The 27,255-nt window shown below is 37.0% G+C and overlaps 2 protein-coding genes across 4 annotated transcripts; both read right to left on the reverse strand.

Annotated features, from left to right (window-relative positions):
* Positions 1-284: 284 nt before the first annotated feature.
* Positions 285-14,150, reverse strand: LOC122070186 (beta-galactosidase 9-like). Its single transcript, XM_042634307.1, has 11 exons — positions 13,567-14,150; positions 12,596-12,691; positions 12,385-12,497; positions 8,327-8,393; positions 7,678-7,770; positions 6,978-7,121; positions 6,646-6,734; positions 5,335-5,440; positions 1,294-1,381; positions 1,003-1,127; positions 285-539 (listed from the first exon to the last, which is right to left on the reverse strand). Exons 1-11 carry the CDS (start codon positions 13,747-13,749, stop codon positions 285-287), a joined length of 1,359 nt encoding a protein of 452 aa, XP_042490241.1. The 5' UTR covers positions 13,750-14,150.
* Positions 14,151-17,608: 3,458 nt separating this feature from the next.
* On the reverse strand, positions 17,609-22,066 carry LOC122070189 (probable LRR receptor-like serine/threonine-protein kinase At3g47570). 3 transcript variants are annotated; one of them, XM_042634311.1, is made up of 3 exons: positions 19,082-21,896; positions 18,537-18,974; positions 17,609-17,777 (listed from the first exon to the last, which is right to left on the reverse strand). In XM_042634311.1, exons 1-2 carry the CDS (start codon positions 21,762-21,764, stop codon positions 18,562-18,564), a joined length of 3,096 nt encoding a protein of 1,031 aa, XP_042490245.1. In that variant the 5' UTR covers positions 21,765-21,896; the 3' UTR covers positions 17,609-17,777; positions 18,537-18,561. The 3 variants fall into 3 exon arrangements, with proteins under 3 accessions (XP_042490245.1, XP_042490246.1, XP_042490244.1); XM_042634312.1 differs by lacking the exon at positions 17,609-17,777 and adding an exon at positions 21,926-22,066 and having other exon boundaries at positions 17,932-18,974; positions 19,082-21,717; XM_042634310.1 differs by lacking the exon at positions 17,609-17,777 and having other exon boundaries at positions 17,932-18,974.
* Positions 22,067-27,255: the final 5,189 nt, after the last annotated feature.

Here is a 27,255-nt window from a genome sequence, read left to right on the forward strand (position 1 = left end):
TTTTTTTTTTTTTTGATAAGTAATACATTAGTTACAAAATATCAAATAAGCAATCGATACAGCACAAAAGGTTGAGCCCTATCCGATGTATGAAGAATACAGATTTGATGTAATCTGAATAAGCCATTTTAGTAGCCTGTGAAAACTCCAAGTTCTCTTTCATGTCCAGAAATTCAAATTTTGGTTAAAATCTTTTCACAACAAGCCCACTATATCATAATTACAAAGTAAATGTAGAAGGAAAATAGCATTAACCTTCATTACTTCAATGGAAATGGAAATTTCTAAGGCAATGAAAGAAATTTAGAAATGTAGAGGAAATGGCTGTGGCTGACCTTGGCGGTGTTAAAAGCCGTGTTCCTACAGTCCGGCAATATACTCACCGACCAAGGTGGCAAAGTATATTTGCAACCAAGGAATGTCACAGTAGCTGTGCTATGTACATCAATATTCGCAAGAAATGCTGAGCAGACAATTCCATTTCCTGGCCGACTTATGTTAAGGTCTTCAAAATGAACACGTTGACTATATATATACGCCTGAAAATGGCCAATGACAACAATGCAACAGACAAAATACAAAAATAAATAAACTAACAACAAAAAATAAATCCTCGACAATGAATTGCTGGCAAAGAAACTGGAGAAGGTGTTTACAACACTCGAGCAAAACTCTGTTGCAATGAAAATTTAAACTCCAACACTGAAGTATGTAGAAATGAGTTGAACTAAAACTTTAAGTTCTTCAACAACTTATGACCAGTTCATCTCCATTTCTATAATGACATTGTTCTAGCAAAATAGGAGAGAAAAATGCTTATAAAAGCCTCTATTTTTTGGACAGGAAAAAAAAAAAAAACTAAGCAACTTTTGAATACGATTTATTTAATTGGGGCCTAAATTATTCTCTTTTTTCCATAAGCATATAACTTATTATGATGATATTTTAGACAACATATACATGAATAGGAATCTCATTTTAATCATTAGATTAACACAAAACCTCCTGATTTGGTCCCAATCGTATATACTGTGGTGAATCATCAACAGCAACTAAAGCAGGCTCACAAAGCTTTATTGCTGCATGGAGATCCTTCAAATGCCCCCACTTAGGTTGTCTTAGCAGTCCTAAGTAGAAGAATCCATTACTGAATTAGATACCAAATGAATATTTCCAAAGGGACAGAATAAAGAGATTGATCCAAGCACGGGGGGAAGGAGAGTATAGAGGTAATGCATGTGATGAAACAAATGAGAAATGAAACTTTCCGTCAAACATAAATGAATCACCTACCATATTCATCAATGGGAGCATCGTAGTCATAACTAGTTATATAAAACGGGCCCCCTGATGTCCGTCCGAAGTTTGTTCCCCCAAAATACTGCAATGTTTATCAGGAACAATAAGCATAAATTCATATATGAAAGGTAAACCACACATCAAAGGAAGCACATATTCAAAATCACAAACATGACCCCAGAGGCCCAGAAGAAAAAATTCTAGTTATATCAGGGTGTTCAAAAATCATAAAATGGTCAAGTTTCATAGGGTCAGGTGAAAGGATTGTTGTTTTAAAGTGTGGCTAATGCTAAAAACACGACCACAGTTGTCCTATATCAATGTGATTTTTTGAGCACCTACAGTTTTTGAGATTACACAGAGCATTTCTTCATGAACTCAGACACTCTTAACCATTGGCCCAACCCACGCCTCTGATACAATTTTTCCATCCCACAAAGATAACAAAGTCAATTCACAAGTCATGGAAACTTATTCATTAGATTAGAAAGATGTTACTTATGAGGTTACTATTTGCAGGTGTAATACTATTAACAATGTACTTATGATATATATCTCTATGAAGCTCTCATCAGTTCCTCGTTCATTGGTCATGGTTGATATGTAAGGGATCTTTTCTTTCATGGTTTAGTGATTGATAGTGCTTGGTTAGAGATATTTTCATTAAAGGCATTCTTCCTCATTTCAGTGTGTGTGGGGAATTGGAGGGGAATGCAATGAAAGGCTGGTTAACAGCAGCCAGCACTCAATGGTAGTGATGCCAGCTAAAGTAGTAAAATCCAACATGGAATTAATGGCTACAAGCATTTAATGGCACATGCCTATAGGGCTTTTGAACATTTAGCAATTATTGGCAGCTCTTATCTTGTAAAAATACTGCCAAAATTTTTTTTCCCAATCTTAAAGCCACCACTTCAGCCTTCTTACGACCGAAAATTCTGTAAGAACGCCTCAGTTACTCTGTCCCGCTTGGCGAGAAAATTCTTCTCTCTTCTAAATACTCTTTCTTGCATACACCTTTTTCTCTTTCCTCTTCCAAGCAAGCAGAGACCTAAATTTCCTCCTCCATCCAATCTTAGCAGTTGGTAGGAGTACTGAATCATTTTTCTACTTAGCAGTGTTGTACTAGATCATATTGTGATGGTGTACCTGGATCATTTGTGAGTGTATATATATATATATATAGAGAGAGAGAGAGAGAGAGGTTAGGAAGTTACTTTTCCAATAGATCACCTCTTTTTCTCCTTTCTTCTCTGTTATGCCCTATTCAGTATTCAGGTCTCCTACATGCATAGGTGTATCTCGATTTCGCCCCTGGTCAAAACAAAACCACCAACAACTTGACAGTTTTACAAGGTCCAAATCAAATTTTGAAATTGTTGAAATATTACTCAAAATGGTTGAAATTGTGTGGTACTTTCCAATGTTATGGTTTTTCATCCCTGTTGCATATTTCAATTATTTTTATTGAATATCGTATGATATAGGACTAATGATGTGTAGAATATGCTATATAAGGGAAAGAATACATCTACGACATACACTAGAAACTAGAGTCCGAAGCCAAACTACTTTTAATGCCAAAATAGGCACTACAAGAAGTTTCAACAAATTCCATCATTTGCAAAATGGTCATTTTGAGTTGACCTGTGAAATGGACCAAATTTCAATCCCATTTTGCAGATTTTGATGGGTATCCTGTTCAAAACCAAAATTTGGAACCTTGGCTAAATGGTAACAAAGCACTGATATGTACACATTACAGTTCACAGTAGTGTTCTTCTCTTCCTTTAGATTATTTTGAAATGATTCCTGCTTTTCCACTCTACTGAACCAGAAATTGGTATAACCTTTCGCTTTTAGTAGTGAGTCGCAGCATAATGTTTTCTGGCTTTATCAGTGAGACGTGTCCATGTTCTGTGCAGTGTTTTTACCTTCTAAATCAAATAAACAGAGGGGAATGACCTGTGCTGTGTTTGGATGTGTTGGTGCTATGATTTGGGATCTAGGCATCTGTTGTGTGGATTCCATGAGCATCTACTGAAGTGGATATTCTTTCTATGCATAACAGATAATTGATTGTGACTGTTTGTTGTTGGCAGTTCTGGATTTTCTCTCTTAGTGAGTACATTTGTTGATTTCTGCACTTGTCTCTTGGTTTTGATTAGACTGTTTGGCTAAAAATAGTGATGGCAAGCTGTCTAGTGATGCAAATACATCTATTAAGTTGAATGAATCAAACTTGTTACTATTGTAACAGGCTGTAACTTGTTATAATTGTTGTTAATGGAGACACTGAAGGAGGTTCATTAGGAGGCTGTTTGGCGTATACTACCCGATTTGAAGGGTGCTCTAGGAAAACGGTTCATTTATAGACAGTGCAACCGTTTTGATGTTAATGCAATTTTGATGCTGATTGGGCTGGTATTGATGATGATATGAGGTCTACTACTAGGTATTGTACCTTTTGTAGGAAGTAACCTAGTCACTTAGAGGAGTAAAAAGCAGAGTACAGTTGCTACTTGCTAGATCAAGTGTTGAAGCTGAATATAGTGCTTGGTTTCACAAAATGGTTGAGTTGATATGTTTGAATCTCATTGGAGAACTTGTTTTTCTAGTCTCTAAACCAATGGAGATTTTTGTGATAATTGAGTTGTTGTTTATATTGCTAGTAATCATGTTTTTCATGAGAGAACCAACCATATTGAAATAGACTGTCATTTTGTGCAGGACGAAATTATAAAGAAAGTTATCACTACTCCTTATGTTTGTTCTCCAGATCAGTTAGGTGTCGTGGTCCATAATCATGTGTTCCAAGTTGGGCAAGGGAGATGTCTATCCTCCAGCTTGAGGGGGGAGTGTTGGTGAGAAGTACCAAATCATTACTCTCTTTAGTAGAGTTGTACTGGATCATAATGTGATGATGTATAGGATCATGCCATGAGGAGTAAAAAAGTCATGATCTTACTTTTTTTTTCACCCTTTTAATATAACTTACTTTTTTTCTTAACAGTAAATCCTGTCATTTTCGATGCCTACTTGAAAAATGTGCAGCTTTTAATAATGACAAGTCACTTTAGTCACTTTCAAATTATTTTGAAAACTTTTTTTCAATCCCATAGTAAATAACTTTTGGAAATAAGACAAGGGGCAATCAAATAAAAGTTGCTTCTTCTCACTCCACCATTTTGGCGACAAGTCACCCCTTTTTCTCCTTTCTTTCCTTTTTTCTCTGTTTGCCCTATTCACTGTTCAGGTCTTCTACCCTACAATTTCAAATTCAATAAAATAACCAAGACAGAAATGATTCTTCACTGTACACCACTGTTCAAATTGGAGTTGTCCCACCGACAGCATATATTGAGTGGGAGGGTTACTTTTCCCAATTGATCACCTCTTTTTCTACTTTCTTTTCTTTCTCTGTTTTCCCTGTTCAGTGTTCAGGTCTGCTACACTAGATTTCAAAATTCAATAAAATAACCCAGACAGAAATGATTCTTCACCAGACACCAATGCTCAAATTGGATCTGTCCCACGGACAGTTGAGCTTTCTTTCTCAGGCCCAGGCCACCCTCCTTTATTGGTTTGCACACCTTTTCCCAACTGATCCAATGGTGTTTATCACCATATTCCCCTTCTCTAATGAAGAAGCTCACTATGATTTTCGCAATTGTCCAGGGACAGATGCAGGTCAAAATTCCTCTTTCCATAAAATAAAATAAATTTATGGAACTCCAAAGCATTAAGGTATAACTGGACAAACATGGCCAAAGCCTCATCGTTTATCAAACCCAAGTTGAACAACTTTTTAACTCCAAAACACTTCAGGGAAACTTGACTTAGTGACCTGGTCAATCTAATATCAGTCTCTCCCAACCATGATTGAAATTTTTAATACTGAAAAGTACCTTACAGTCTTACACTGTTTGTTATGTACAAAATGCTAATATAATGGGCTCTAAATCAGAATTAAAACATTTAGTTTGGATTAACACGAAAACAGCAACATGTATATAACTTGGATGTTTATTTTACCATATAATAGTTTTGAAAGCTCCCACCACGTTGGAAAAAGCGAGCTACAGCAAATGCATTGTCTTCCACAGGTCTATGAGGCAGCCTTCCCCCCCAAGATGTATACCTTCAAAAACTCAAAAAGGTGAATTCTCATAAACACCATAATCATAATGTATAGTTATTAGTATTGAACAAATCATCTGAGCAACTCACATCACTGTACATATATTCATACAGGCAGGCATATTTACATGCATATAAAACTAAAACAACCAAACAGGCGCACGTGAGAGAGAGAGAGAGAGAGATTCATATTGTCAAAAAGACCAGGAAAGGAAAAGTAATTCAGACCATTTTCTTTGTGAATTGGTTGTGGGAAAGGAAAACATTTGACACTGCTCCAGTGAGGTCACAGCCCTTTTTAAGCCAGAGAAGTAACTATAGGCAAGGAACAGTCAATAATAACAGTCCTCACCAACACAAATGAGTACTCAGCTGCATATTAATTGATTATAGCCAAAATTAGAACATTGAAAAACTCTCCTTCAATGAAATTGAACACACATTGAATTCAGCAGATGCCAGAGTTTTACAGCAAGTTTGTTACATCTTATATGTTGGTGCATTATATATGTAACTACTGAGGGCAATATAACACCTTGAATGTGAAAGTCGAGCCCAATTAACATGCTGATGTGGCATTCATACAAGTGAAGCAAAGCATCAATCCTATTGTCATGACCTCAGCATCTCTGAGGACTCAAGAGTCTGATGGCGTGAAGAGGATGAGGCAGATTATGCTATAGCATGTTCAGGAGGCTCATGGATTATCCCACCTCATCCAGAAAGCCATGCCTTTATTGTATCCAACAAATGTCTTGTTGCTTTAGATGACAGTTTCATGGTGAATTGAATAGTTAAGCACTGCTGGGAAAGCAACAAGCATACTTCAACTACCAAAACTTTATGTAAGAATAAGCCAAGTACATGGATTGTCCCAACAACTTTTCCTTTGTGTGTTAAAAGTCATGCCAAGTGACAACAAAGGGACCTTACTGATGATCCATTCATGAAACAACATGATACCTCTTTGCTCTTATTTGTAACCTCAAGAAAACTCATTACACCCTCAAGAAACCACTCAGTTGAGAAGAGGTGATGGGAATTGCAAACCACCACCAGCAATTGTTCTAGTTTCCATTTTGCCAATTGATACAACCATACCATGATACAGACAGAGATAGGCCTCGAATGCATCATGGAGAAATTTAGATAGAAAAGGACAAAATTAACAGCATGTAATTACAATGTGTGAGGCTGGCATCATACCATCCATCCCAATCCTCTGTCCAAATTGCTGGTTTCTTGTAAGAATTTGGCCTGAAACCATCACAGTAAAATGCATTGCAGGAATTTATCTGTGAAAGCAAATTAAGAAAGTAAGAGGAATGGCCTCAAAAGTCCCAAACTTGAAGGAGTTAATATATAAATAAATATGAAAAATATAAATTAACACTTAACAGATTGCAATCAACCAAGCAACCAAACAACTTGGGATACTCAATTTTCATATAATTCATAAACAGTTTCTATTATAGGCAAGATTGCTAATAACTGCTGAAAAGAAAAATAAAAAGACTACCAGAGTGCAAAAACCTTACAATGTTTTCAGGTGCATCAGGTTGCTTGCACATAACCCAAGGAACACCAGCACTAAGCCCCAAAGCCATGTTTGCAGCCCATTTAACATACTCCTTTCCTTTCTCACCATATGATCCTTCAACATTTCCGTATTCATTCTCAATCTGTTAAATGTGGCTCTAATTACAAAATTATTGTGGTAATGAGTATTAATTTTAAAGGAATCAAAAGCCACGATAAGTAGTTCATGATTCAGAGCCCCCACATTTAAGTAATAAGGACACTTCCCAGTGCATGCATGAGGCTCCCGCTACTGCAGGGTTTGGGAGGGGCAAATGTAAGCAGCCTTACCCCCTTGCGTCACAGAAAAGGCTCTTTTCAATTTTCAAACCTGTGACCAACATGTTGCAATAGCATAACTTTACCATTGCGCCAGTCTCTCCCAAATTCTGCCATATTGGACACCCATGTCCATGTAAATGTCAGACACAACACTTCTTCTTTCCAAATTACCCCATACATGATTTTTATAGTGCCATATCAGGCATCCTATTCAGGTTGGAAACTGACAACCATGTCCATGTCCCACACTAATTGACAGAAATTAAGAAATGTGGAAAGATTTATCTAAATGCAATACATGATATACTATTACTCATATTAATCTTAACCAAATAGCCAATTGAATTAGTAACCCGAACTTGAGAAATTCCATACAACCTGCAACATTATGATAGGGCCACCTTGCCAAGAAAATAGCATTTCTTGCTTCACGAGATCCACAATCTTTTTAACAAACCTCTGCATCTCCTCCTGCAAAATGTGAAAATGTAATCAAGATTTTAATTATAAACACCAACTACTCTTTTGGTACTAATTATGCTCCATTATTTAGCACTTCTAGATTGACTGAATCAAAAGTTGCACCAGAACTCCAGTTCTCAGCACTCTGAGAGTTGAGACACCCTAGAAACCCACTTAAGAAGAACAACATCACCCCACCCTAAAAAAAGATTAACAGAAATAAAAATAAAAAACTCCAAAGATGCAGAAAATCATTGTTAAGTAGCCCCAAACTCCTACTTGGATCTCAAAACTGAATAAGTATGGACAGGGCCTTAGGTCATTCAAGCCCAGTGGTTGGCGGTCAAAGCAGTCCGAGCACAAAGGTCCAGCAATCCAACCACAATATGTTATGAAACTGAACACAATTCATGCTTTTCAGCTGATGGTCTGAATGATTAGTGCAGAGCAACAGTCCAATAAATACTGCTTGCAATAGGACCTTCAGCATGCCATGAAATTATGAAACTTATGCCCTTAGCTCAATATAGGATCCTGAGCAGCTGCATGCATGAAAATACAATACCTTGAACACCGAATTGTTGGTTCGGAACTCAACACCAGGGAGATCACGCAGCCAAACTGGAAAACCCCTGCAAGATTATCAACCAAAGTAGGGTAAGAGATCTCACAGATTTCTATATTTTCTATTAGCCACATAAAAAGTTTCAAAACCATAATTAATTCCTCCACCAATATTCTTCAAGATTTTAGAAATGAAAAATTCCTCACAAGATTTTCAAAATATATTTGTGTTTATATATTAGGTGCATCAGGTAGGCAGCCGGCACTCTAATATATCTAGTCATTTCTCTTTTGCATGGATCTTTTTTGTTTTATAACCTTCTTTTTCTTCTGATTTCATGTCTTACCGGCCTTTTATTAATGTAGTACACAAGCGTAGGGTCAGACTTGCTACTTGGAACATTGGCTCATTACCGGGCAAGAGCATGGAGCTGATAGATGTCCTGAAGAGAAGAAGGATCAATATTGCCTGTATACAAGAGACTAGATGGAAAGGCAAGAAAGCTAAGGCTTTAGATGACTTCAAACTTTGGTACTCGGGAGATCGTAATGATAGAGGAGGTGTGGGCATAGTGGTGGACAAAGACCTAAAGAACGACATTGTGGACATGAAGAGAGTGGGAGATAGGATCATTGCAATCAAGATGATGTTGGAGAATGATATTGTCAATATTGCTAGCGCTTATGCACCCCAAGCAGGGTTGGATGAAGGCAGTAAGTTATAGTCATGGGAAGATATGGATGGATTAGTGCAAAGTTTTGGCTATGATGAAAGATTATCATAGGGGGTTACCTCAATGGACATGCGGGGAAGGATCGGCGGGGGTACAAAGATGTGCTTAGAGGATATGGTGTTAGGGAGAGGAACGCAGAGGGAATTTCGGTTTTAGACTTTACAATAGCCTATGACCTACCCATTGTGAACACATTCTTTGAAAATACAGAGGAGCACCTTGTTGCCTACAAAGCGGACTTCATAACAGCCAAATTGACTTCTTCCGGGAAGGCATGATAGACTGTTGTGTAAAGATTGTAAGGTTCTACCTGGGGACTGGGGAGAGTAACGTCTTAGCATAGATCTTGGATATGCAGTTTTTTTCACAGACTCGTAAGAGAAGGACGCATGGTTGCCTTAAGATTAGATGGTAGAGACTAAAAGATGACGTACAAGATGAATTTACAAATAATGTGGTCAAACAAGGAAAGTGAGACAATAAGGGAGACTCCAATGTGATGTGGACCGAGATGTCAGCCTGTATTAAGAAGGTTGCTAAAGAGGTCCTAAGGGAATCAAGAGGCTCTTGTCAAGCCCTCAAGGAGACCTAGTGGTGGGATGAGGAGGTTCAGGTTGCCATCAAGTATAAGAAAGATTGTTTCAAGACTTGGCAAATGACTAAAGAAGTTGATGATAAAAATAATATTATGCGACCAGAAATGAAGCTAGAATATCTGTGGGGAAAGCAAAGGCAAGGAAATATGATGACTTTTACAATACCTGAACACCAAGGCTAGGGAAAAGGCTATATATAAGATAGCTAAAATGAGAGATATGAAGAGCAGAAATTTTGAGCATGTCAGGTGTATTAAAAATGAAGATGGTAGAGTGCTAGTAAATGATGAAGACATTATGATGAGATGGAGTGATTATTTCTGCAAGTTAAGCGGATCTAGCTCAATTGAGTGCCTTTCTCACCAAGATACCATGTGCTATAGATATGTAAGAAGGATTGGAACGGCTGAGGTTAAAGATGCCTTACAACAGATGAAGTTAGGAAAGACGCCGGCCGAGACGATGTCCCAATAGAAGTGTGGAAGAGCTTAGGGATATGTAGGATAGCTTGGCTAACCAACATTTTTTTAACAAGATTATGACTACAAGAAAGATGCTAGACGAGTGGAGGAGAAGAATTGTAGTCCCCATCTACAAAAATAAGGGGGATATTCAGGCCTACAACAACTATAGAGGCATAAAATTTATGAGCCATAGGATGAATCTTTGGGAGAAGGTTATTGAAGTTCACCTGAGAAGAGAATCTAAAATCTTACATAACCAATTTGGTTTTATGCCAGGGAGATCATCAACAGAAGCCATTTATTTGCTCAGAAGATTGATGGAAAGCTATAGAGATGCTAAAAAGGACCTCAATATGGTCTTTATTGACTTGGAAAAGGCCTATGATAGAGTGCCTAGAGATTTAATATGGCATGTCCTAAACAAGAGAAAGGTGCCGAGTAAATATGTGGGCATAATTAAAGATATGTATAATGATATGGTAACAAGTGTGATAACCAAGGACAGTCAAGGTAACAAGTTTTCTATTTCTATTGGGCTACATCAAGGGTCAACTTTAAGCCCCTATCTGTTTGCGCTTGTTATGGATGAGATGACTAAAAATATCTAAGGTCAAATTCCATGGTGTACGCTTTTTGCAGACGATATTGTCTTATTGGATGACACTAAATCTGGGCTAAATGTTAAACTAGAGTGATGGAGATCAACCTTGGAATCAGGAGGCTTTAAGATAAGTAAATCAAAGACAGACTGTGTGAGGTGTAACTTTAGTCACACTACAATGGATAATGATGTTGTGGCTATTGAAGGAAGAGAGATAACACAAAGCGACCATTGTAGATATTTGGGATATGTCATTAATAAAGAAGGCGATATTGAGGATGATGTGTCATCTAAAATTAAAGTGGGATGGATGAAGCGGAGGGGTGCTTCTGGAGTCTTGTGTGACCGATGGGTCCTTGCAAAAGCTTAAAAGAAATAAGTTTGTCTCAAATTCTTGATCCATTTTGAAGATTGACCCGATCCGACATATTTTGGTGGCGACCCGAATGGGAATTTTTCTGAGATCTATGATGGAAGCAGAGGGGTTGGGCTGATAGGCCCAAGCCTGAAGCCCATCACTGATCTCGTATGGGGGTGCGGGGGCGTAGACTCCGCGGTATGGTTCGACCAGATCGATCACGACCCGATGGGTCAACCCACGATTTTGGAGTATATATAATGTACTATTGCTTGTTGAGAAAGTCATTGTATTCTAGGGTTTTCACGCAGCTAGGGTTTCAGGGCGAGTTTTCCTCGCCGCTGCTAGGGTGTAATCTCTCTTCTGCATAGTGAATCATCTTCTTCTTCGCCCGAGGACGTAGCACACCACCCTGGTGTGTGAACCTCGTTAAATCTCTGTGTCGTACGGATCTATTGTCTCTTTATTATTCGTGTTTCTTGGTGTTTGATCTAACAGAAAGTTATATTGGTCAATCGTGCGTCTTGCTATGATGTACGGAACGGAAAGTTGGGCAGTTAAAAAAAGACATATTGACAAGTTTTGTGTAACGGAAATGAGGATGTTAAGATGGATGTGTGAAAAAACTAGGAAGCATAAGGTAAGGAATGAACGTATTAGAGCGGATTTGGGAGTTTCCCCAATTCACGATAAGTTTCATGAAAGTCGTTTGAGATGGTATGGTCATATTCAACGGAGGCCATAGGATGTGCAAGTAAGGAGGAGCAACCTAATCCAGATAGAAGGATCCAAAAGAGCTAGTGGCAGACCGAAAATGGCCATATGAGAGGTTGAGACAAGATATGCACAGATTAGACCTAGTCCCGAGTATGGCCTCAAATAGAGAAAAATGGAGGGCTAAGCTCCAGGTGGCGGACCCCCTATAGCTGTGTTCAACTTCGTTAATGCATTATTAATTTGTTTCCTTCTTTTACTTGCCTTCTTTCTTGTCTTTTCTTTGATCCACGTGGCCGACCCCATTAAGTTGGGATAAGGCTTAGTTGTTGTTGTTTTTTGTTGTTGTTGTTGTTGTTGTTGTATATAAGTCTTTCAACAATTTTACATCCTTTCCATATCCATAACAAACTCCAAAGAACAAAATTTGTGGCTGTATTCATCAGACAAATGAATAGATACAGCATAAGGGTCGAAATAGATATAAGGTATCATTTTAGTTTGGGCATGTTAAGGAACAAGAGAATCACTCAATTAATGGTATTGAATAATATAAGTGAAACATGGAAAGCAATGGAAAGGAAGACAAGACCCGAAATTCCACTCTGCACACACATAAGGGCCTATGCGGAGATGGAGATAAAGTCCACTTGACCAAACCAGCTTCACAAATTTGATGATATCATATCTCCCTTCAAAATTATACTGAGCACAAAGCATCAGAAGTAAAACAACATTTTAGTGGAAGCAAGTAAACCAAAGCAGACATTGCCAAGTAAATCTGCAAAGAAGAGTTACAGCACCTGTCCTCTGATTGGCTCATGCCCATTCCAAAACACATAAGTTTGAATCAAATCTGCTCCACCTTCCTTGCTCTTTGCAATCAGATCAGGCCACATCTGGCATCATCTAAAATGTATTACGACAAGATTTGGGGGGGGGGGGGGGGGAAGTTTAGATACCTCTATGTGTATTTAGAACTTGACATCTTTTAATTGCCCCTTTTTTATTCCCAAAATTTCTTTAAGTTGAGGGTTAGAGAACAGGTTTTCAAAAATCATATGAAAGAGACTTTCTTTTTTCAGAGGGGTAGACTATAGAAGGGGGAGGGGGAAGGTAACAACCAGGAAACTCGAACTCAAGACCTCCTGGTGAGTGTGGGTTTATTTGAATGAGACTTAATATTTTAATATTATCATAAGCAATAATTGTTTTGCACATTTTTTGAGTACACATGTGAAATTACAATATTTACACTTGTTGGGAAAAAGAAATGTGCCATACTAAAAAAAGTTAAGGTTACAAATTATCTGACCAACCTAAGTAGTGTCAAGAAGACAGGGCACACCGCTCACATACAGCAAGCTAGCTAGCTTACCGTGTCTATCTCTCTTCCCCCCCCCCCCCTTGAAATGACCCTCCTGCCCCTCCTGTATTATGCCCATCCCACGCCCCCATTGGTGCCACCCGCTAGCTTGCCATATGGGCAGTGTGCCTATCCCTCTTACATATATATATATATATAAAAGAATAATTTCCCCCTTCAGAGATCAAGAAACTACAAGTTTCAACTATATCACCCAGGCCATGGGATTATGGATTAGCAAAGCATTCAAACTCGAGAAGGGAAATCGAAGCCAAAAATGAGCAATCAACTCATCACAGTCAATCATACAATAACCCTATAAACTAAACAAAACTAAGCAGAACACCAAAAACCCAGTGATGCATACAAGAGGATTGAACAAAAAATTGGTAAGGATAATTGGGTTACCTCAGGAGTGGCTCGTGGGTAGTGGATTCCAGCAGAGATGAGCATCCGTCTCTTACCATCAATGATAAGAGCCCTATGGTCGTAGCTCACGTTGAATGGCTTGAAATACTCGGCCGAAAAAGCGAAGTGAAGCGTCCATGCAATAACCAAACATCGAAGCACAGACCCAGAAGAACCCAACATATTCAATGCCTGAAACAAGAAATTTTACAGCATAGATGGGTCTCTGCAACCAATTTTATCCTCGAAGAGTGTAGTCGACACCAGAGTAAAACTTCCCTGAAATATGAAGAGAGAGAGAGAGAGAGAGAGGACAAAGAAGCACATAGAGAAGTATTTTAATTCCAATTTAAAGAGAAGAGTAACTGTCACTGGAGCTACATTTGGCCAAGAACGTTAGTTGTAAACTGTCACCAGTAGGACTTAGCCGAATGAAATTTCCATTCTTTTCAGGGTCACAGAGAATAGGGATCCCAAGGCTGGCCTCGGGTTCTTCCATGTGGAAGCTGAGATGGGTTGTAGTTGTATGGACAGTTGGACCCCACCGTCTCTCTGTTCACTGGCTAAGTTCAATCCAATCGGAGTTGGTTGTTCGGCAAAATCAAATATTGAAAACTACACAAGACTAAGAGGGTGCGATGAGAATTTTTTTTTTTTTAAATGAATGATACATTGACTTACTTTGGAGAGGGAAGATTTTTTATTGAATTTGAGTTATAAGTGTTATAAAATCTAATCTAAGGTTTTTTTTTTTTTTTTTGGTGCAAAGGTTATGTTTGGATATTAAGAATAAGAATAAGAATATATATACAATGTCATAATCATTGATTTATGTGTTTATCCTTAAATTAAAAAATAAAAAAATTTTTGATTTTTTTTTTTTTATTTTTTATTTTTACTAACGACGGGTATCCAGGCCTTCGGCCTGACTAGTCCCATAGGCTCATACTGACCCCACAACCATATTGACCGGATCATACCGAAGTTGAATGAGAACCATTCAACTTTCACTTAAAGCAATGAAAAGCACTAAACACTCCCGTTTGAGTGGCCCAAGGTGTGCCTAGTGAGAGTCAAACTCTGGATGTCTGAGTTTATGGTTCGTATCAAGTTCGTTGCTCTTTTCTTGACATTCAAATATAGTTTAAATCAAAACATTAGTCACCTTTGGCCAACTCTTGGCAAAGACAGATGATTTGCATAGAAATATTTCGAGTGGGCCAATGTAGATAAGTTGTCCACGAAAGGCTTTTGACGGTCTTGCTAAGAGATCATTTGTGTTGTCCACCCATCCATTGCTCAACCAAATACCATTAAAGGGAAGGAAAATATGAACTTTTACAATTTCATGGCCAAGATTCCCTTTCTGGTCATTCTGAGTGGTCTGGCACACTGAAATATGTACATTAGTACACACAAATTTAACTATTGAGCAGTGGAAATTCGGCCACATTACTTGATTCTGTTTTTGCGGTTCCTATTAATGATAGATCAGATTTTGTCGTGAGAGATTTCAGTAACTTCTCTCTGTCGTGCCAAATATGATCAAGTAGCTTATACCCTGTTTCAAGCGAAACAGGATTCAAAGGTTCTATATCAAGGCCTCACAATCGTCCTATGTCCTACGATCTTGATCCAGCGGCTTAGATCTAAGCCGCGTCTATGAAGTCGCTCTCATGTATGAAGAAGCACAGTACACCGCGGAGTAGATTCTATTCTACAAGTTGTCACTGCTCCCACAAGTTCATAAAATCAGGAGATCTAACGGTCAAAACTCGACCCATATTTTAGAGCTCATATTGGACTGATTATATTTAAGCCCTCTGCTTATTAAGGCCATGTTTGGTAGCCAAGAGAGAAAAATAAAATAAAATAAAAAATCTAAAAAAGAAAGAAAATGGTGAAAAAATAAAAAAAAAGTATGTGTGTTGGTTACCATTAGAAGAGAATAAAAGAAAAGTTTTTATATTTTCTTATGTGTTTCTTGTGTTTTTGACAAGATTTTTTTTTTTTTTTTTAGCAAAAGAAAACTTCATGGGAATTTTGAAATTCAAAAACTGAATCTTCTCTTGGATCAGAATATGCCGAGCACAAAGAAAAACTCTTAAACTAAGAAAAGAAAAAAGTTTGTTTTCCTTTTCTTGGCTACCTAACACAGCCTTAGGGTATTTGCCACGAAAGACGACCTTGCTACTTTCTGTATGACACGGAAATATTTTGAAATTGCAAAAAATGTCGTTTTATCAATTATTGAACTTGCAGAAGACATAACTTACTCATTTTAACTCCAATTTGGATGCAGTTTACGGCTACACTCTCCATATTTGACAAAGAACGTTTCCGTGCACATAACACATTAAAAAAAAAAAAAAAAAAAAAAAAAGGCATAGGAAACCCCTTAATGTTTAAAAATGAAACTTCTATTTTTGCATCAGAGATGCAGTATATGGTGGGGTTGAATAGGGAGAGGAAATCTGAAGGTGGAAAATGGTTCCTTGATGTTCACAGCACACTTGGGTTGATTCCTCCGCATTGGGAGAGATAGTCATTACCAGGATTACACAGGTTGAGGTAATCCGTATCGCAAGTCTCAATTTTTTTATTGTTCTAGGTTGTGTTTGGATGGGGGGGGGGGATTTGATTTTTTGTCCTTGCATTGGAAACCTTGCAAATTGGTGCTTGATTAGGGTTTAGGGTTGCAGTTCTTGCCTTTGTGTCTAAGGGTTGAAACAAGAGGATGGTGCTCTTGAGTCATTGTTGCAGCTAGAACTCACCATTTGGGGTTGTAACCCTTGCACTTGTGTAGGCAAGTGTTACAGCATGATAAGGTGTCCCTTAGTCATTGTAGTAGCTAAAAATCACTAGTGATTGAGTAGAAGTTAAGCTTGGTGTGGGCATTACTCCGTGGATATAATGCCCTTGTATTTTGCATTTCTTTGGATATTTTAAATTGCATGATAATGAAAAGATGTGTGTGTATTATCTTATAGACTTAGCCATTTTGTGCTAACAAGATAAAAGTATAAATGTTTGTGTGCGTGTGTGCATGCTACATGTGAGACAAGATACTATGTGCAAATTGTGAATGCCATCGGTGTTGAAATATTAAGAGTGTATTCCAAGGAGCACTAAAATAATTTTGAAGGAATTTTTAGTGACCCTTATTCCCCCCCCCTCCCCCGCAGTGTCACCTAAGAATATCAGTGACAATAATAGTCAACCTTGTCTAACTCTTATCGTGTTGTGGATAGACTATGAAATACCCAACACTATTAGCCTTTAGTAAGATTCTTTTTTTTTTTGGAATAGTCAACTTCAATATATTATCATCTTCTTAATTGAAGCATACTCAAACCTCCATGGATTGGGTATATTTTGGAAGTGTACTCTCAAAATCACTTGGAATTCAAGAGATTTTTCATGCATTGCCACTGTTCAATGTGTACTTTCCTTTTTCTAGGGATGACTGGTAGTCGTAAAATTAATGTATATATGGATGACTTGTAGAGAAAGATTGAAAAAGTAAACAATTTAGAGCTCCTTTTGATTGTAAACTTGCTTCAATTCTTACTAACACAATAAATGATAGACGAAAGAAGATGGGTCACCCAAATATAGTATGGTTCTATAGAATTTCTATAAGGTGGGTTAGTATAGTTCCATGCTTTATTTTCACAGAACTAGTTTAGTTGTGTTAAAGGAGTTAGACCTTAATAGTATGAGTCATATTGTATGTGTGGACTTAAGAAGTTGTTTCTTTAATGGAAAGAAAACCCTAATTGTTTTTGCAAGGTCGGTCCTTAACTTCACCTTTATAAATAGTTATCATTGGCCAATAAAGTGAATAATTAAAAAAAACCTAAAATAAAAGGAAAAGAGGGTAGACCAGGCCAATATTGATCGTATTGTATAAGAAACATAGGACAATTCATCAAATAAGAGTGTCCAAGTAATTTACGCTAGTATAAAATAATCTCATCAATCAAAAAACGAAAATTCCAACAAGTAAAAAAGTTCACATCTACACTGTTTGATCTCTGGCGACAATTAAAACTTAAAATATTTTAACTCATCAAATCGAATCCAACTAAGATTTGAATCATAAATTAACTATAAAAAAGCAATCAATTAAATGGATAATGCATCCGTCCAAGCTAGCTCCCCATCCAAACTGGCTAGCACTTTTACTGATATGTAAGACAAATGGTGTTCTACCAAAAAAAAAAAAAAAAAAAAACAAATGGTGGAGTGAGCTACAAAACCCAATGAGATAGATACAATGCATAGCCACACTAGATATATATAACATAAAGTATTATCCTTTTTAAACATAAGTAAAACATCTAGAATCAACCAAAGCACATGCAAAGCCTCATAACATAATAGCTTTCCATCTCCTTTCTTTTCTTTCTTCTTTGGACAAGCACAATAGCTTTCCATCTCCTTCTCTTTCTTGCAAGAAACCATTGCCGAGACTATACCTCAATAAAGTTGTTTAGTAAACCCAAATTTTCTGACTCAACTAGACTTGGTTCAAACTTATTCATGAACCATTCATATTGAATCGAAACTAAAATAAAATCTACTGGGTCATGTCACATTTATAACTAATACGAGTATATCACCATTTCATATACTCCTGATATTATGATTTAAATTCTTTATACCTCAAATTATCAATTGATCATTTGTACCTTGATAGGTAAAACCCCTGTTAGGGTTTCTGAAATTTTGGGGTATTACAATACTATCAGTCAAAATAAAAAAATAGGCCCACCAAGGTTAACATAAGGATCAACCATAAAATGATTTGAGGACCAACATTTGAACCAAGAGAGAGAAAAAAAAAAAACCATGTTCCTGCTCTCCAAATTCCTAAGCTTACAAGCATAAATAACTCAAACAAAATAAGAAGTTTCAGTTTCATCAACAATTACGAAACAGAAAATTTTAAGGAAATGAAGACTTACAACTGTTCGTAGCCCTTATCATAATTCATCTTCTTCGGTAAATACCAACTCCAAGATAAATATCCCTGATCAGATGTAGCTCTTTGAACACATCATTTATGTCCATTCGATCCCCCGGTGATTCAGATGAGCAGCCAACTCCAATTCTAATAACTGAATTAAGGCACTCTTGCACTATATCCTTCATGCATATTTGACTTCCAATTATGTTTGTTGCAGTTGTTGCTACTTCTTCTTCATCTTCTTCCATAGGGAGAAGTGATGGATCGATGATAGCCATCACTCCATCATGCAAAGCCATATCAGCCCAGCTATGAAGAGTAAAGCTATCTTTGAACATTTCATGAGTAGGCCGCTTCCCAGTAAACATCTCTAATAAGAGAATCCCAAAACTATAGACATCACCATGCGTTGAAACATCAGCACCTGCACCATACTCTGTAATTTTTGAATCTTAGGTTAGTACTTTTATAACTTGTGAGAATAGAAGCAAAGTCCATTGATTTCAAATGAAAGAATAACATGCAATACAAGACATATATTACCTGGTGCAATGTATCCAATAGATCCCTTTATTCCAATTGAGCTAGTATGATTTTGAGATATACTTGTGGCTTTTGAAAGAATTTTTGATATCCCAAAATCACCCAAATGTGCAGTCAAGTCACCATCGAGAAGAATATTGCTTGGCTTTAGATCACAGTGAATAATTTGCGTATGACAATGATGGTGAAGATAATCCAATGCTGTTGCCATATCAATGGCAATATTCAATCTTTGAATAAGGTTTAAATGCCTTTGTTCATCTTGTATGCCATTTGAATGTGTATATAACCAACTCTCCAAATTTCCACCAGGCATGTACTCATATACTAAAGCCTTAAAATCATTGCCTTCAAAATCTATACTTGAGCAAGATGTTAAGATTTTTACAAGATTACGATGCCGAATGTTTCTAAGGGATTGACATTCAACCATGAAACTTTTGGAAGCACCTCTTTGTCTAATGTTAAGGACCTTTACCGCAACAATAGTTTCCCCATGATTGAGAACTCCTTTATAGACAGAACCAAAACTCCCCACTCCAATCAAATTTGTAGAAGAAAATCCATCAGTAGCTTTAAGGAGTTGGGCATAAGAGATCTTAAAATGAGGATCCTCAATCAAAAATAAAGTGGGTTCTTTCCGTCTATTTCTTCTCCGGTAGATAATGAAAAAAAGTGCCATAGAAGTCAAACATAGAGAGCCCCCACAACCACATATAATGACTATCAACTTGAAAACATGAGGCCTGCCATCTTTTGACTTTTGAGTTTGGCATGCTGGCAAATGAAGTTTTGGTATACCTCCACAAAGTTTGTTGTTTCCAATGATTGAAACTGCACTTAAATTTCCAAAGACTCCATCTGTTGATACTTCACCTTCCAAATGATTAAATGATAAATTTAGCTTTCTTAAGACCTTAAATGTACTCAAATATTTTGGGATAAAACCAGAGAGGTTATTGTGTGAAAGATCTAAATCTTGAAGACCTCTTAGAGTACTCAGAGACAATGGTATAGATCCTTGAAATAAGTTACTCCCCATCAAAAGGTACTCTAGGTTTGTACAAGCAGCAAAGGTGCCAGGGATTTCCCCTGAGAGCATGTTTTCAGAAATATTTAGGATTTCAAGATTGATCAGTCGACCCACGTCCAAAGGTAGAGAACCAATGAAAGAATTTCCACCCAAGTATAGCTCTACTAATGAGGAAATATCAAACATCGCTTTGGGGATGATACCATTGAAAATATTATCAGAAAGACTCAAGCGTAACAGATTTTTGGATTTTTTAAGACTTGAAGGTATTCTTCCTTCCAAGCGATTAGAACTTAGATAGAGCTCAATCAATAGTGTCAAGTTTCCAAGAGAAGAAGGGATTGGCCCTGTCAATCTGTTATGATCTAAATAGAGTATCTGAAGCATTTGAAGTCTCCCAATTGAAGTTGGAATACTTCCTTTTAGTAAGTTACTAAATAGACCCAAGTATTGTAAACTTACAAGGTTCCCTATCCCCACTGGGATGTCTCCAGATATTTGATTCATTTCAAATGAGAGCTCTGTGAGTTGGGTTGATAAGTTTGCTATGGAATTGGGGAGCACTCCACCAAACCAATTATCACCAATCTCCAAATTTGTTAAACTACTACAGTTGGTCAATGTGTTGATAAAATTCAAGTCATCAACCTCTCCATTTCCCAACTGATTCCCAACCAATGAAAACTGAAGGAGATCTGATAGCCCTCCAAAATCAATATCCACTTTCCCAGTAAAACTATTGTCTGAAGCAAGAAATATTTGGAGTCTCGACAAATTGGACATAGAAATTGGAATTGGTCCATGAAAATGATTTTTAAAAATCGAAAGCCGCCATAGATTAGGAAAACTGAATCCTAATTTTGGTGATAAACCCCCCTGAAGTTGATTGAATGAGACATCAAAAGCACCAAGTGAGGAAAGATTATAAATAGTGGAAGGGATAGAACCAGAAAACTTGTTCTCACTAAGCCCAAGAAACATTAATCTTGTCATTTGGCCAAGAAAATCTGGAATACTTCCATTAAAATCATTGTATCCTGCAGAAAAAGTTTTGAGAGATGAAAGATTCCCAAAGGAAGGTGGGATCTGTCCTGTCAATCTGTTCTTATGAAAAGCAAAGAATTGAAGCTTAGACAAGGTTCCAAGTTCTACAGGAATTTTCCCCATAAAATTGTTGGAACCTAAAGTGAGTTGTATAAGGTTGGAGCAACGTGATATGTTAGGTGGGATTTTCCCTTCAAAGGAATTGTTGCCCAGTAATAAAAAACGAAGCTTGGATAGAAAGCTTACTTCATGAGGGATTTCACCATGAAAGCTGTTGTTTTGGAGGGAAATCTTTCGAAGAAAACTGAGGTTTCCAATTTCTGGAGCCACAGACCCCTCCAATCCACTGGAATGTAAATCCAAGGTTCTCACCCTGTTTGGATGTCGGCGACCACCACATATAACGCCTGGCCACTCGCAATAGGGGACAGAGTCATTCCAGGAGCTCACAACATGAAAGGGATCATTGGTTATGTAAGCCTTGATTGCCAATAAGGCTAGCCGATCTGTTCCATTTGATCCTCCTCTTGATTGTGAATGTGCCAAGCTCATGCAGCTGCTGCAACGGAGAAAAAGAAGTAAAAGGACTGAGTTAAAAGCCATCATCAATCAGTTGCAACCAAATGAATTGACTGAGAATTTGGAGGTAGGAAACAGATCAACTCTGGAAGAAATGGGTTTATGAACTGAATGAGTATGGTTCTTAATTAATAAGAAGAATGAAGAACAGGGTCTCTGTTCTCTAGTCTTTACTCTTTAATCATGACCTTGAGGAATGGAAACCCGCGTTCTGAGCATTTGATGCGAAAGTCCTCAAGAAGAACTTTCAACGTGATTTGTGGGATTGAAGCGATGTGGAAATTCTTGGATGGAAAGAAAAGTGTCTGTTCTCTGGTCTTGAACTCTTGATTACTCTTTAATTGTCTCATTCATGCCTAGTGGAGTGGGATAGTCAATGAAGTCTACCATAAAAAGTTGGTTTCTAGTCGCTGGGCAGTAGTGCAAGTGGAGGGAAAAAGATCTTTGAAACGAAATCAATTTTTTTTTCTAAGGGTAATTGTTTTCTGTTTGAGAGCGGCGGCGCCTAGACAAAAGGCATGTGCCCTTCTAAACGTGGTCATTGTGCATCCTTATATCTGTGACGCAAGTGTAACTTTCATACAGAAAACTTTATCCTCTTTTTTTTTTAAATCATTTGGAAATGAAGGGCTCAAAAATTGTGATAGCATTTTTCCATGCCCAATCTCATTCAGATCGGAGTCTACTAGAATTGATCGGAAAAAAACACTAAAACAGATCCTCAGATCTAAAATTTCAACAATCCTAAGGTTTTGATCCATGAATTGGCCGTATTAAGCATGATCTGAGGTATTGGTATTCATATTGGTATCGTAAGCTACTGATCCCAATATCGTATTGATATTGTATTGGTGTAACAGAACGAAACAAGGGGTAAAATAGTTAAAAAATTCATTTTTTAAAAAAAAATCGGAAAGAATTGCTCGATACCACCGATCAATGTTGATACCATGTCGGTATCATATCGATTTTGAAGATGACCAATACCCAATCCAATAGTGTGGACTAAAACCATGGTATCAAAATTGTCCGGAATTGGGTTCCAGCAGTAACACTTAAAAGAGAAGACTGGACAAGAAGACTCTCTCTCTCTCTCTCTCTCTCTCTCTCTCTCTCTCTCTCTAGTCAAATTATAAGGAGCTCCCAATCAAACAAATGCATGCATATATATTTCGAGAATAAAAGGTTTCTATATGAATGGCCATCCAATTTCATGGATTTTTTTCAAACAAAATCATCTGGTGCATAATAATGGTTAGAGTATTGGTACATATGCATAGACATAACCAGAATTCATCATAAAACTTAAGGTATTTGATTGAATTAGATTTTAAATTTTGATAATATGACTAATCTACACATACATGGGATGCATGGCAATACACATTTTTGGAAGTCACAAGATATGAATGTAAACTTCGTGTAAGAACTATTTGATTAGATTACATGCCTAATTTCATTAGTCTTCTATAAAGAAAACAAAATGAGGCTTTGAGCATTTTATGCAAACTAAATTCCTCAAGACTACTTTCCTTATAACAGAGTTGTTACTTTATATAGAAGTAGGCGCCTAAGAAGTCGTGGGATTGAATCTTGTCATATTCGGGTGTATGAATGAATGTGTATAGGAGTAAGTGGCCCTTAGTGTTAGGATTTTTATGTGGGCTTAACTGATACCGATTGATCCATTGGGCCCAAGCAATTATAGACCCACTCTGATTAGGAAACTCCTAGCTCTTTCCATTGTGAGAGTGGAATAGGGTTTTAGGGATTCTATTATAAATAGAATACTGACGGTCCCTGCAGCCATTACTTTACTTAATGCCTTATTGGTTTTGGGAGCACGGCTTTCTCACAAGAGCAAGTGCACAGAAAGAAAGGAAACCCTAGAGTAAGAGGCTGCAGAAGATCTCAGTAGAAGGACTCCACTTGCGTAGTTCGTCATTGTCATCTTCATGGGAGTAATGTTTAACCACATGGGACAGAGGTTCATGATCTATGTTCATGGGACACAGGTATTTCTTTATTCCCATTTATGGTTCATGTCATGGTTGTCCCATTGATTATTATAGATATGGTAAATCTATATGGTTATGTATTTTAAGATGGGATACTTTATTGTTCTTGGTTTAGGGACTACACCTATGATTAATCTTTTATGATTGGTTGATGATTCTTGTGTTCTAAACATTATAGGGTTATTCATATGTTTAATATGGTAAAGAATCCCCAACAATTGGTATCAGAGCCAACCCTTATAATGTTAGAATCAAGAAAAATTGATTTTGTATAGGGTTTGTGTCCCAAATCATGAAAATCATAATTTTACCATTACTTAAAGATCCCATATGGGAAAACTTTCTTCACGAAAGGTGTAGAGCTTGAAAATACGGTCGCGGCGGTATGCCGCACGTCACCGGAAACCTCCGGACGCGCCGGCACGCACCGCCGGAAACCGGCTGCCGGAGGAGAGAGAAATTTTTTTTTTTAATTCAAAAAAAAAACGGCGGCGAGTCATCGCCGGGTCACCTCGGAAACCCTACCGAGTTAACCCGGGGTGTAGTGGGTCAACTCATGACCAACTCTGTTTGACTCGGTCAAAGGTTGACCGAATCGTTGACCAATTGACTTGGATTTTGACTCGGATTCAATATGCCTGAACCGGATTAGACCGGTTGGCCGAACCGGTTGGTTTGGGAAACTAGATTGATTTTGATCTATTTTTAGTTCTGCAACTTCAAATGGCTCGTACAGGCAAACGGTGAAGAATTTTTCACCCTGGTTTTTTTGCGTTGAGTCCAGTTTTTCGTACTCTTCGTTTTGATATATTGTGAGCCTAGTTTTGATCAACTTTTATGATTTTTTTTGTATAAGTTACAAGTATGGGTNAAAAAAAAAATTTCAAAAAAAAAACGGCGGCGAGTCATCGCCGGGTCACCTCGGAAATCCTACCGAGTTAACCCGGGATGTAGTGGGTCAACTCATGACCAACTCTGTTTGACTCGGTCAAAGGTTGACTGGATCGTTGACCAATTGACCCGAATTTTGACTCGGAATCAATATGCCTGAACCGGATTAGACCGATTGGCCGAACCGGTTGGTTTGGGAAACTAGATTGATTTTGATCTATTTTTAGTTCTGCAACTTCAAATGGCTCGTACGGGCAAACGGTAAAGAATTTTTCACCCTGATTTTTTGCGTTGAGTCCAGTTTTTCGTACTCTTCGTTTTGATATATTATGAGCCTAGTTTTGATCAACTTTTATGATTTATTTTGTATAAGTTACAAGTATGGGTGGTTAATGATTCTTTATGATTTTCCTATTAATTGGAAGAAATAAAAGAAAATCAACTCATACATTACTTGCATATCAGAATATGAACTTGGTTATTCTTGGTAATATAGTTCATGCTTTTATTTATGAATATTTTTATTCATGCTTAAACAATCCCACTTTTAGCTACCGGAATGAATTTGTAGACTATTACAATAAGATTGGGTGGAATCCACCAAAGTGGTAAAGTTCAACTTTATTGTAATAGAATACAAATCAAAGTCTTCTTTGTTTGAAAAGACAGAGAATAATGATTGGTAGCAAAGTTGCTAATGTTCACCTAAATGTGACATTATCAAAGAAAGGTTAAAGTTAAAGTAAGTGAAAAACAGAATAGGGATTTCTCAACCTAGAAGATGCTGTCCATCCAAAAATGGCGGTACTTTTTTAAAGTTAGAAGAAGTCTCGCAGTAATTGCAGAAACTTGAGTGGATTAGTATGAAGTTTCGGTTGACATTCTTGAAGTAATTGATAATTGAACATTGTAATGTTTATTTTGTTAACAGTTACATGCTTGTTCTTTTATATGTAAATTGATATTTAGTTCATGTTTAAATAACCCACAAATTTAAGCTGCTAGGTGTAGTTGTAAGCTATTGCAGTGGAATTGATGGAACCCACCAAAGTGGTAAAATCTAAGATTACTGTAACAGGTTTACAACTCAAAGATTTTGTCTTATATTCAAAGACATAGAAAATTATTAGCAGGAATTAAGTAATGTTTGCCCAAATGCGACATTATCAAAGACATGCATAAATGCAAGTGTACTCTAGGCAGACCTTAACCTAGAAGTTGTTATGCATCCAAAAGTGATAGTAATTTTCGAAGTTGAAGAGCTCCCACTGTCATTGTAGTTTTTGAGTGGACTAGTGCATTCCAGACCTAAAGGTTGAGATTGTAGTTCAGTTGACACTTTGATTATGTTTAATGGTTAGTGATGTAATGTTGGTTTTTATTGATGTTACATGCATTAATTAAATATCGAATGGATTATTCTTCCTTGAGTTGAACTATTAAGCTAATGTCTTTAAAAGTGGCTTGAGAATATAGAGGTCTACATATGTCTCAAAGACCTAGTTTTCTATACTAAGAGAACCAAATCAATAGTTTGGTATTATGCTTTTAAAGCAAAGTTTTTTGCCCTAAAAAGGTATTGGACAGTTGATCAATGGCAATAGGGTGGATGAGGGTTTCATCACTATAACTATAAGTTATAGGTTTATTTAATGTGTTATTTTTTGTATTTCGATTGGATCAATTCGGATTGGTTGGGTTGGATTAGTGTCGATTTTGATCAATCCAATACCAAGTTCTTAAACACTGCCATTGTTCTCTGAAAACCTATTTATGAACATTAATTGATAAATGTTTGGTTTCTTTTGTTTTTGGGCATATGTGAACAAGTTTATATGTATGTCACGTTTAATGAATTGTGTTCTCCAATAAATGGATTAATTTATGACTGGTCGAACCAAGTGGGAGAATAAAAGTATGGATCTTAAGCTATTTTATGTGGCTCGACCAGTGGGAGAATAAATTCGGTATACTAGGTTGCTAGTGGGAGGATGTTACTAGTAGAAGGTCAGTATACTAGGTTGCTAGTGGGAGAATAAATTCAGTGTTCTATATTGTTTTTCATGCAAAAGAATTATTTGGAGTTTTGCATTGATTTATTATTATCATGATATTGAATAATGATTTATGGCTGAAATATATAGTAAATTCATATTCATGTCATTTTGTACTTGAATGTTTTGTTTGAAACACCCTATGATGGATAAATATATTAGAATTAAACTGGGTGTGAGATTCTGCACATTTTATGCTGCACAGTATATTTCTAGGAAGCTATGAAAGGATTTGATGGAATCCACCAAAGTGGCACATCCTATTATTTCATAGTTTTTCCAAGCGCAGCAAAGTTGGTGACATTTGCCCAAAGGTGATGTCACCCAAGTTAAAGAAAATACATGTATGGAAAGGACTATAATTTAGAGGTTTCTAAACCCACATGTGATAAAAGTAATTGTATTTTCACAGTAAATTTGGATTTACAAGAGGACCAGTACATTCTTAGCCCAAAGGATAGGAATGTAGTTATGGTTGTGATTCTTGTGTGTTTTATCTGCTAGATGTACATTTATTGTGTAGTTTATCTACTAGGTGTACATATTAAATTTTCT

This window comes from Macadamia integrifolia, unplaced genomic scaffold (assembly GCF_013358625.1).
Source record: "Macadamia integrifolia cultivar HAES 741 unplaced genomic scaffold, SCU_Mint_v3 scaffold848, whole genome shotgun sequence".
NCBI classification, from domain to species: Eukaryota; Viridiplantae; Streptophyta; class Magnoliopsida; order Proteales; family Proteaceae; genus Macadamia; species Macadamia integrifolia.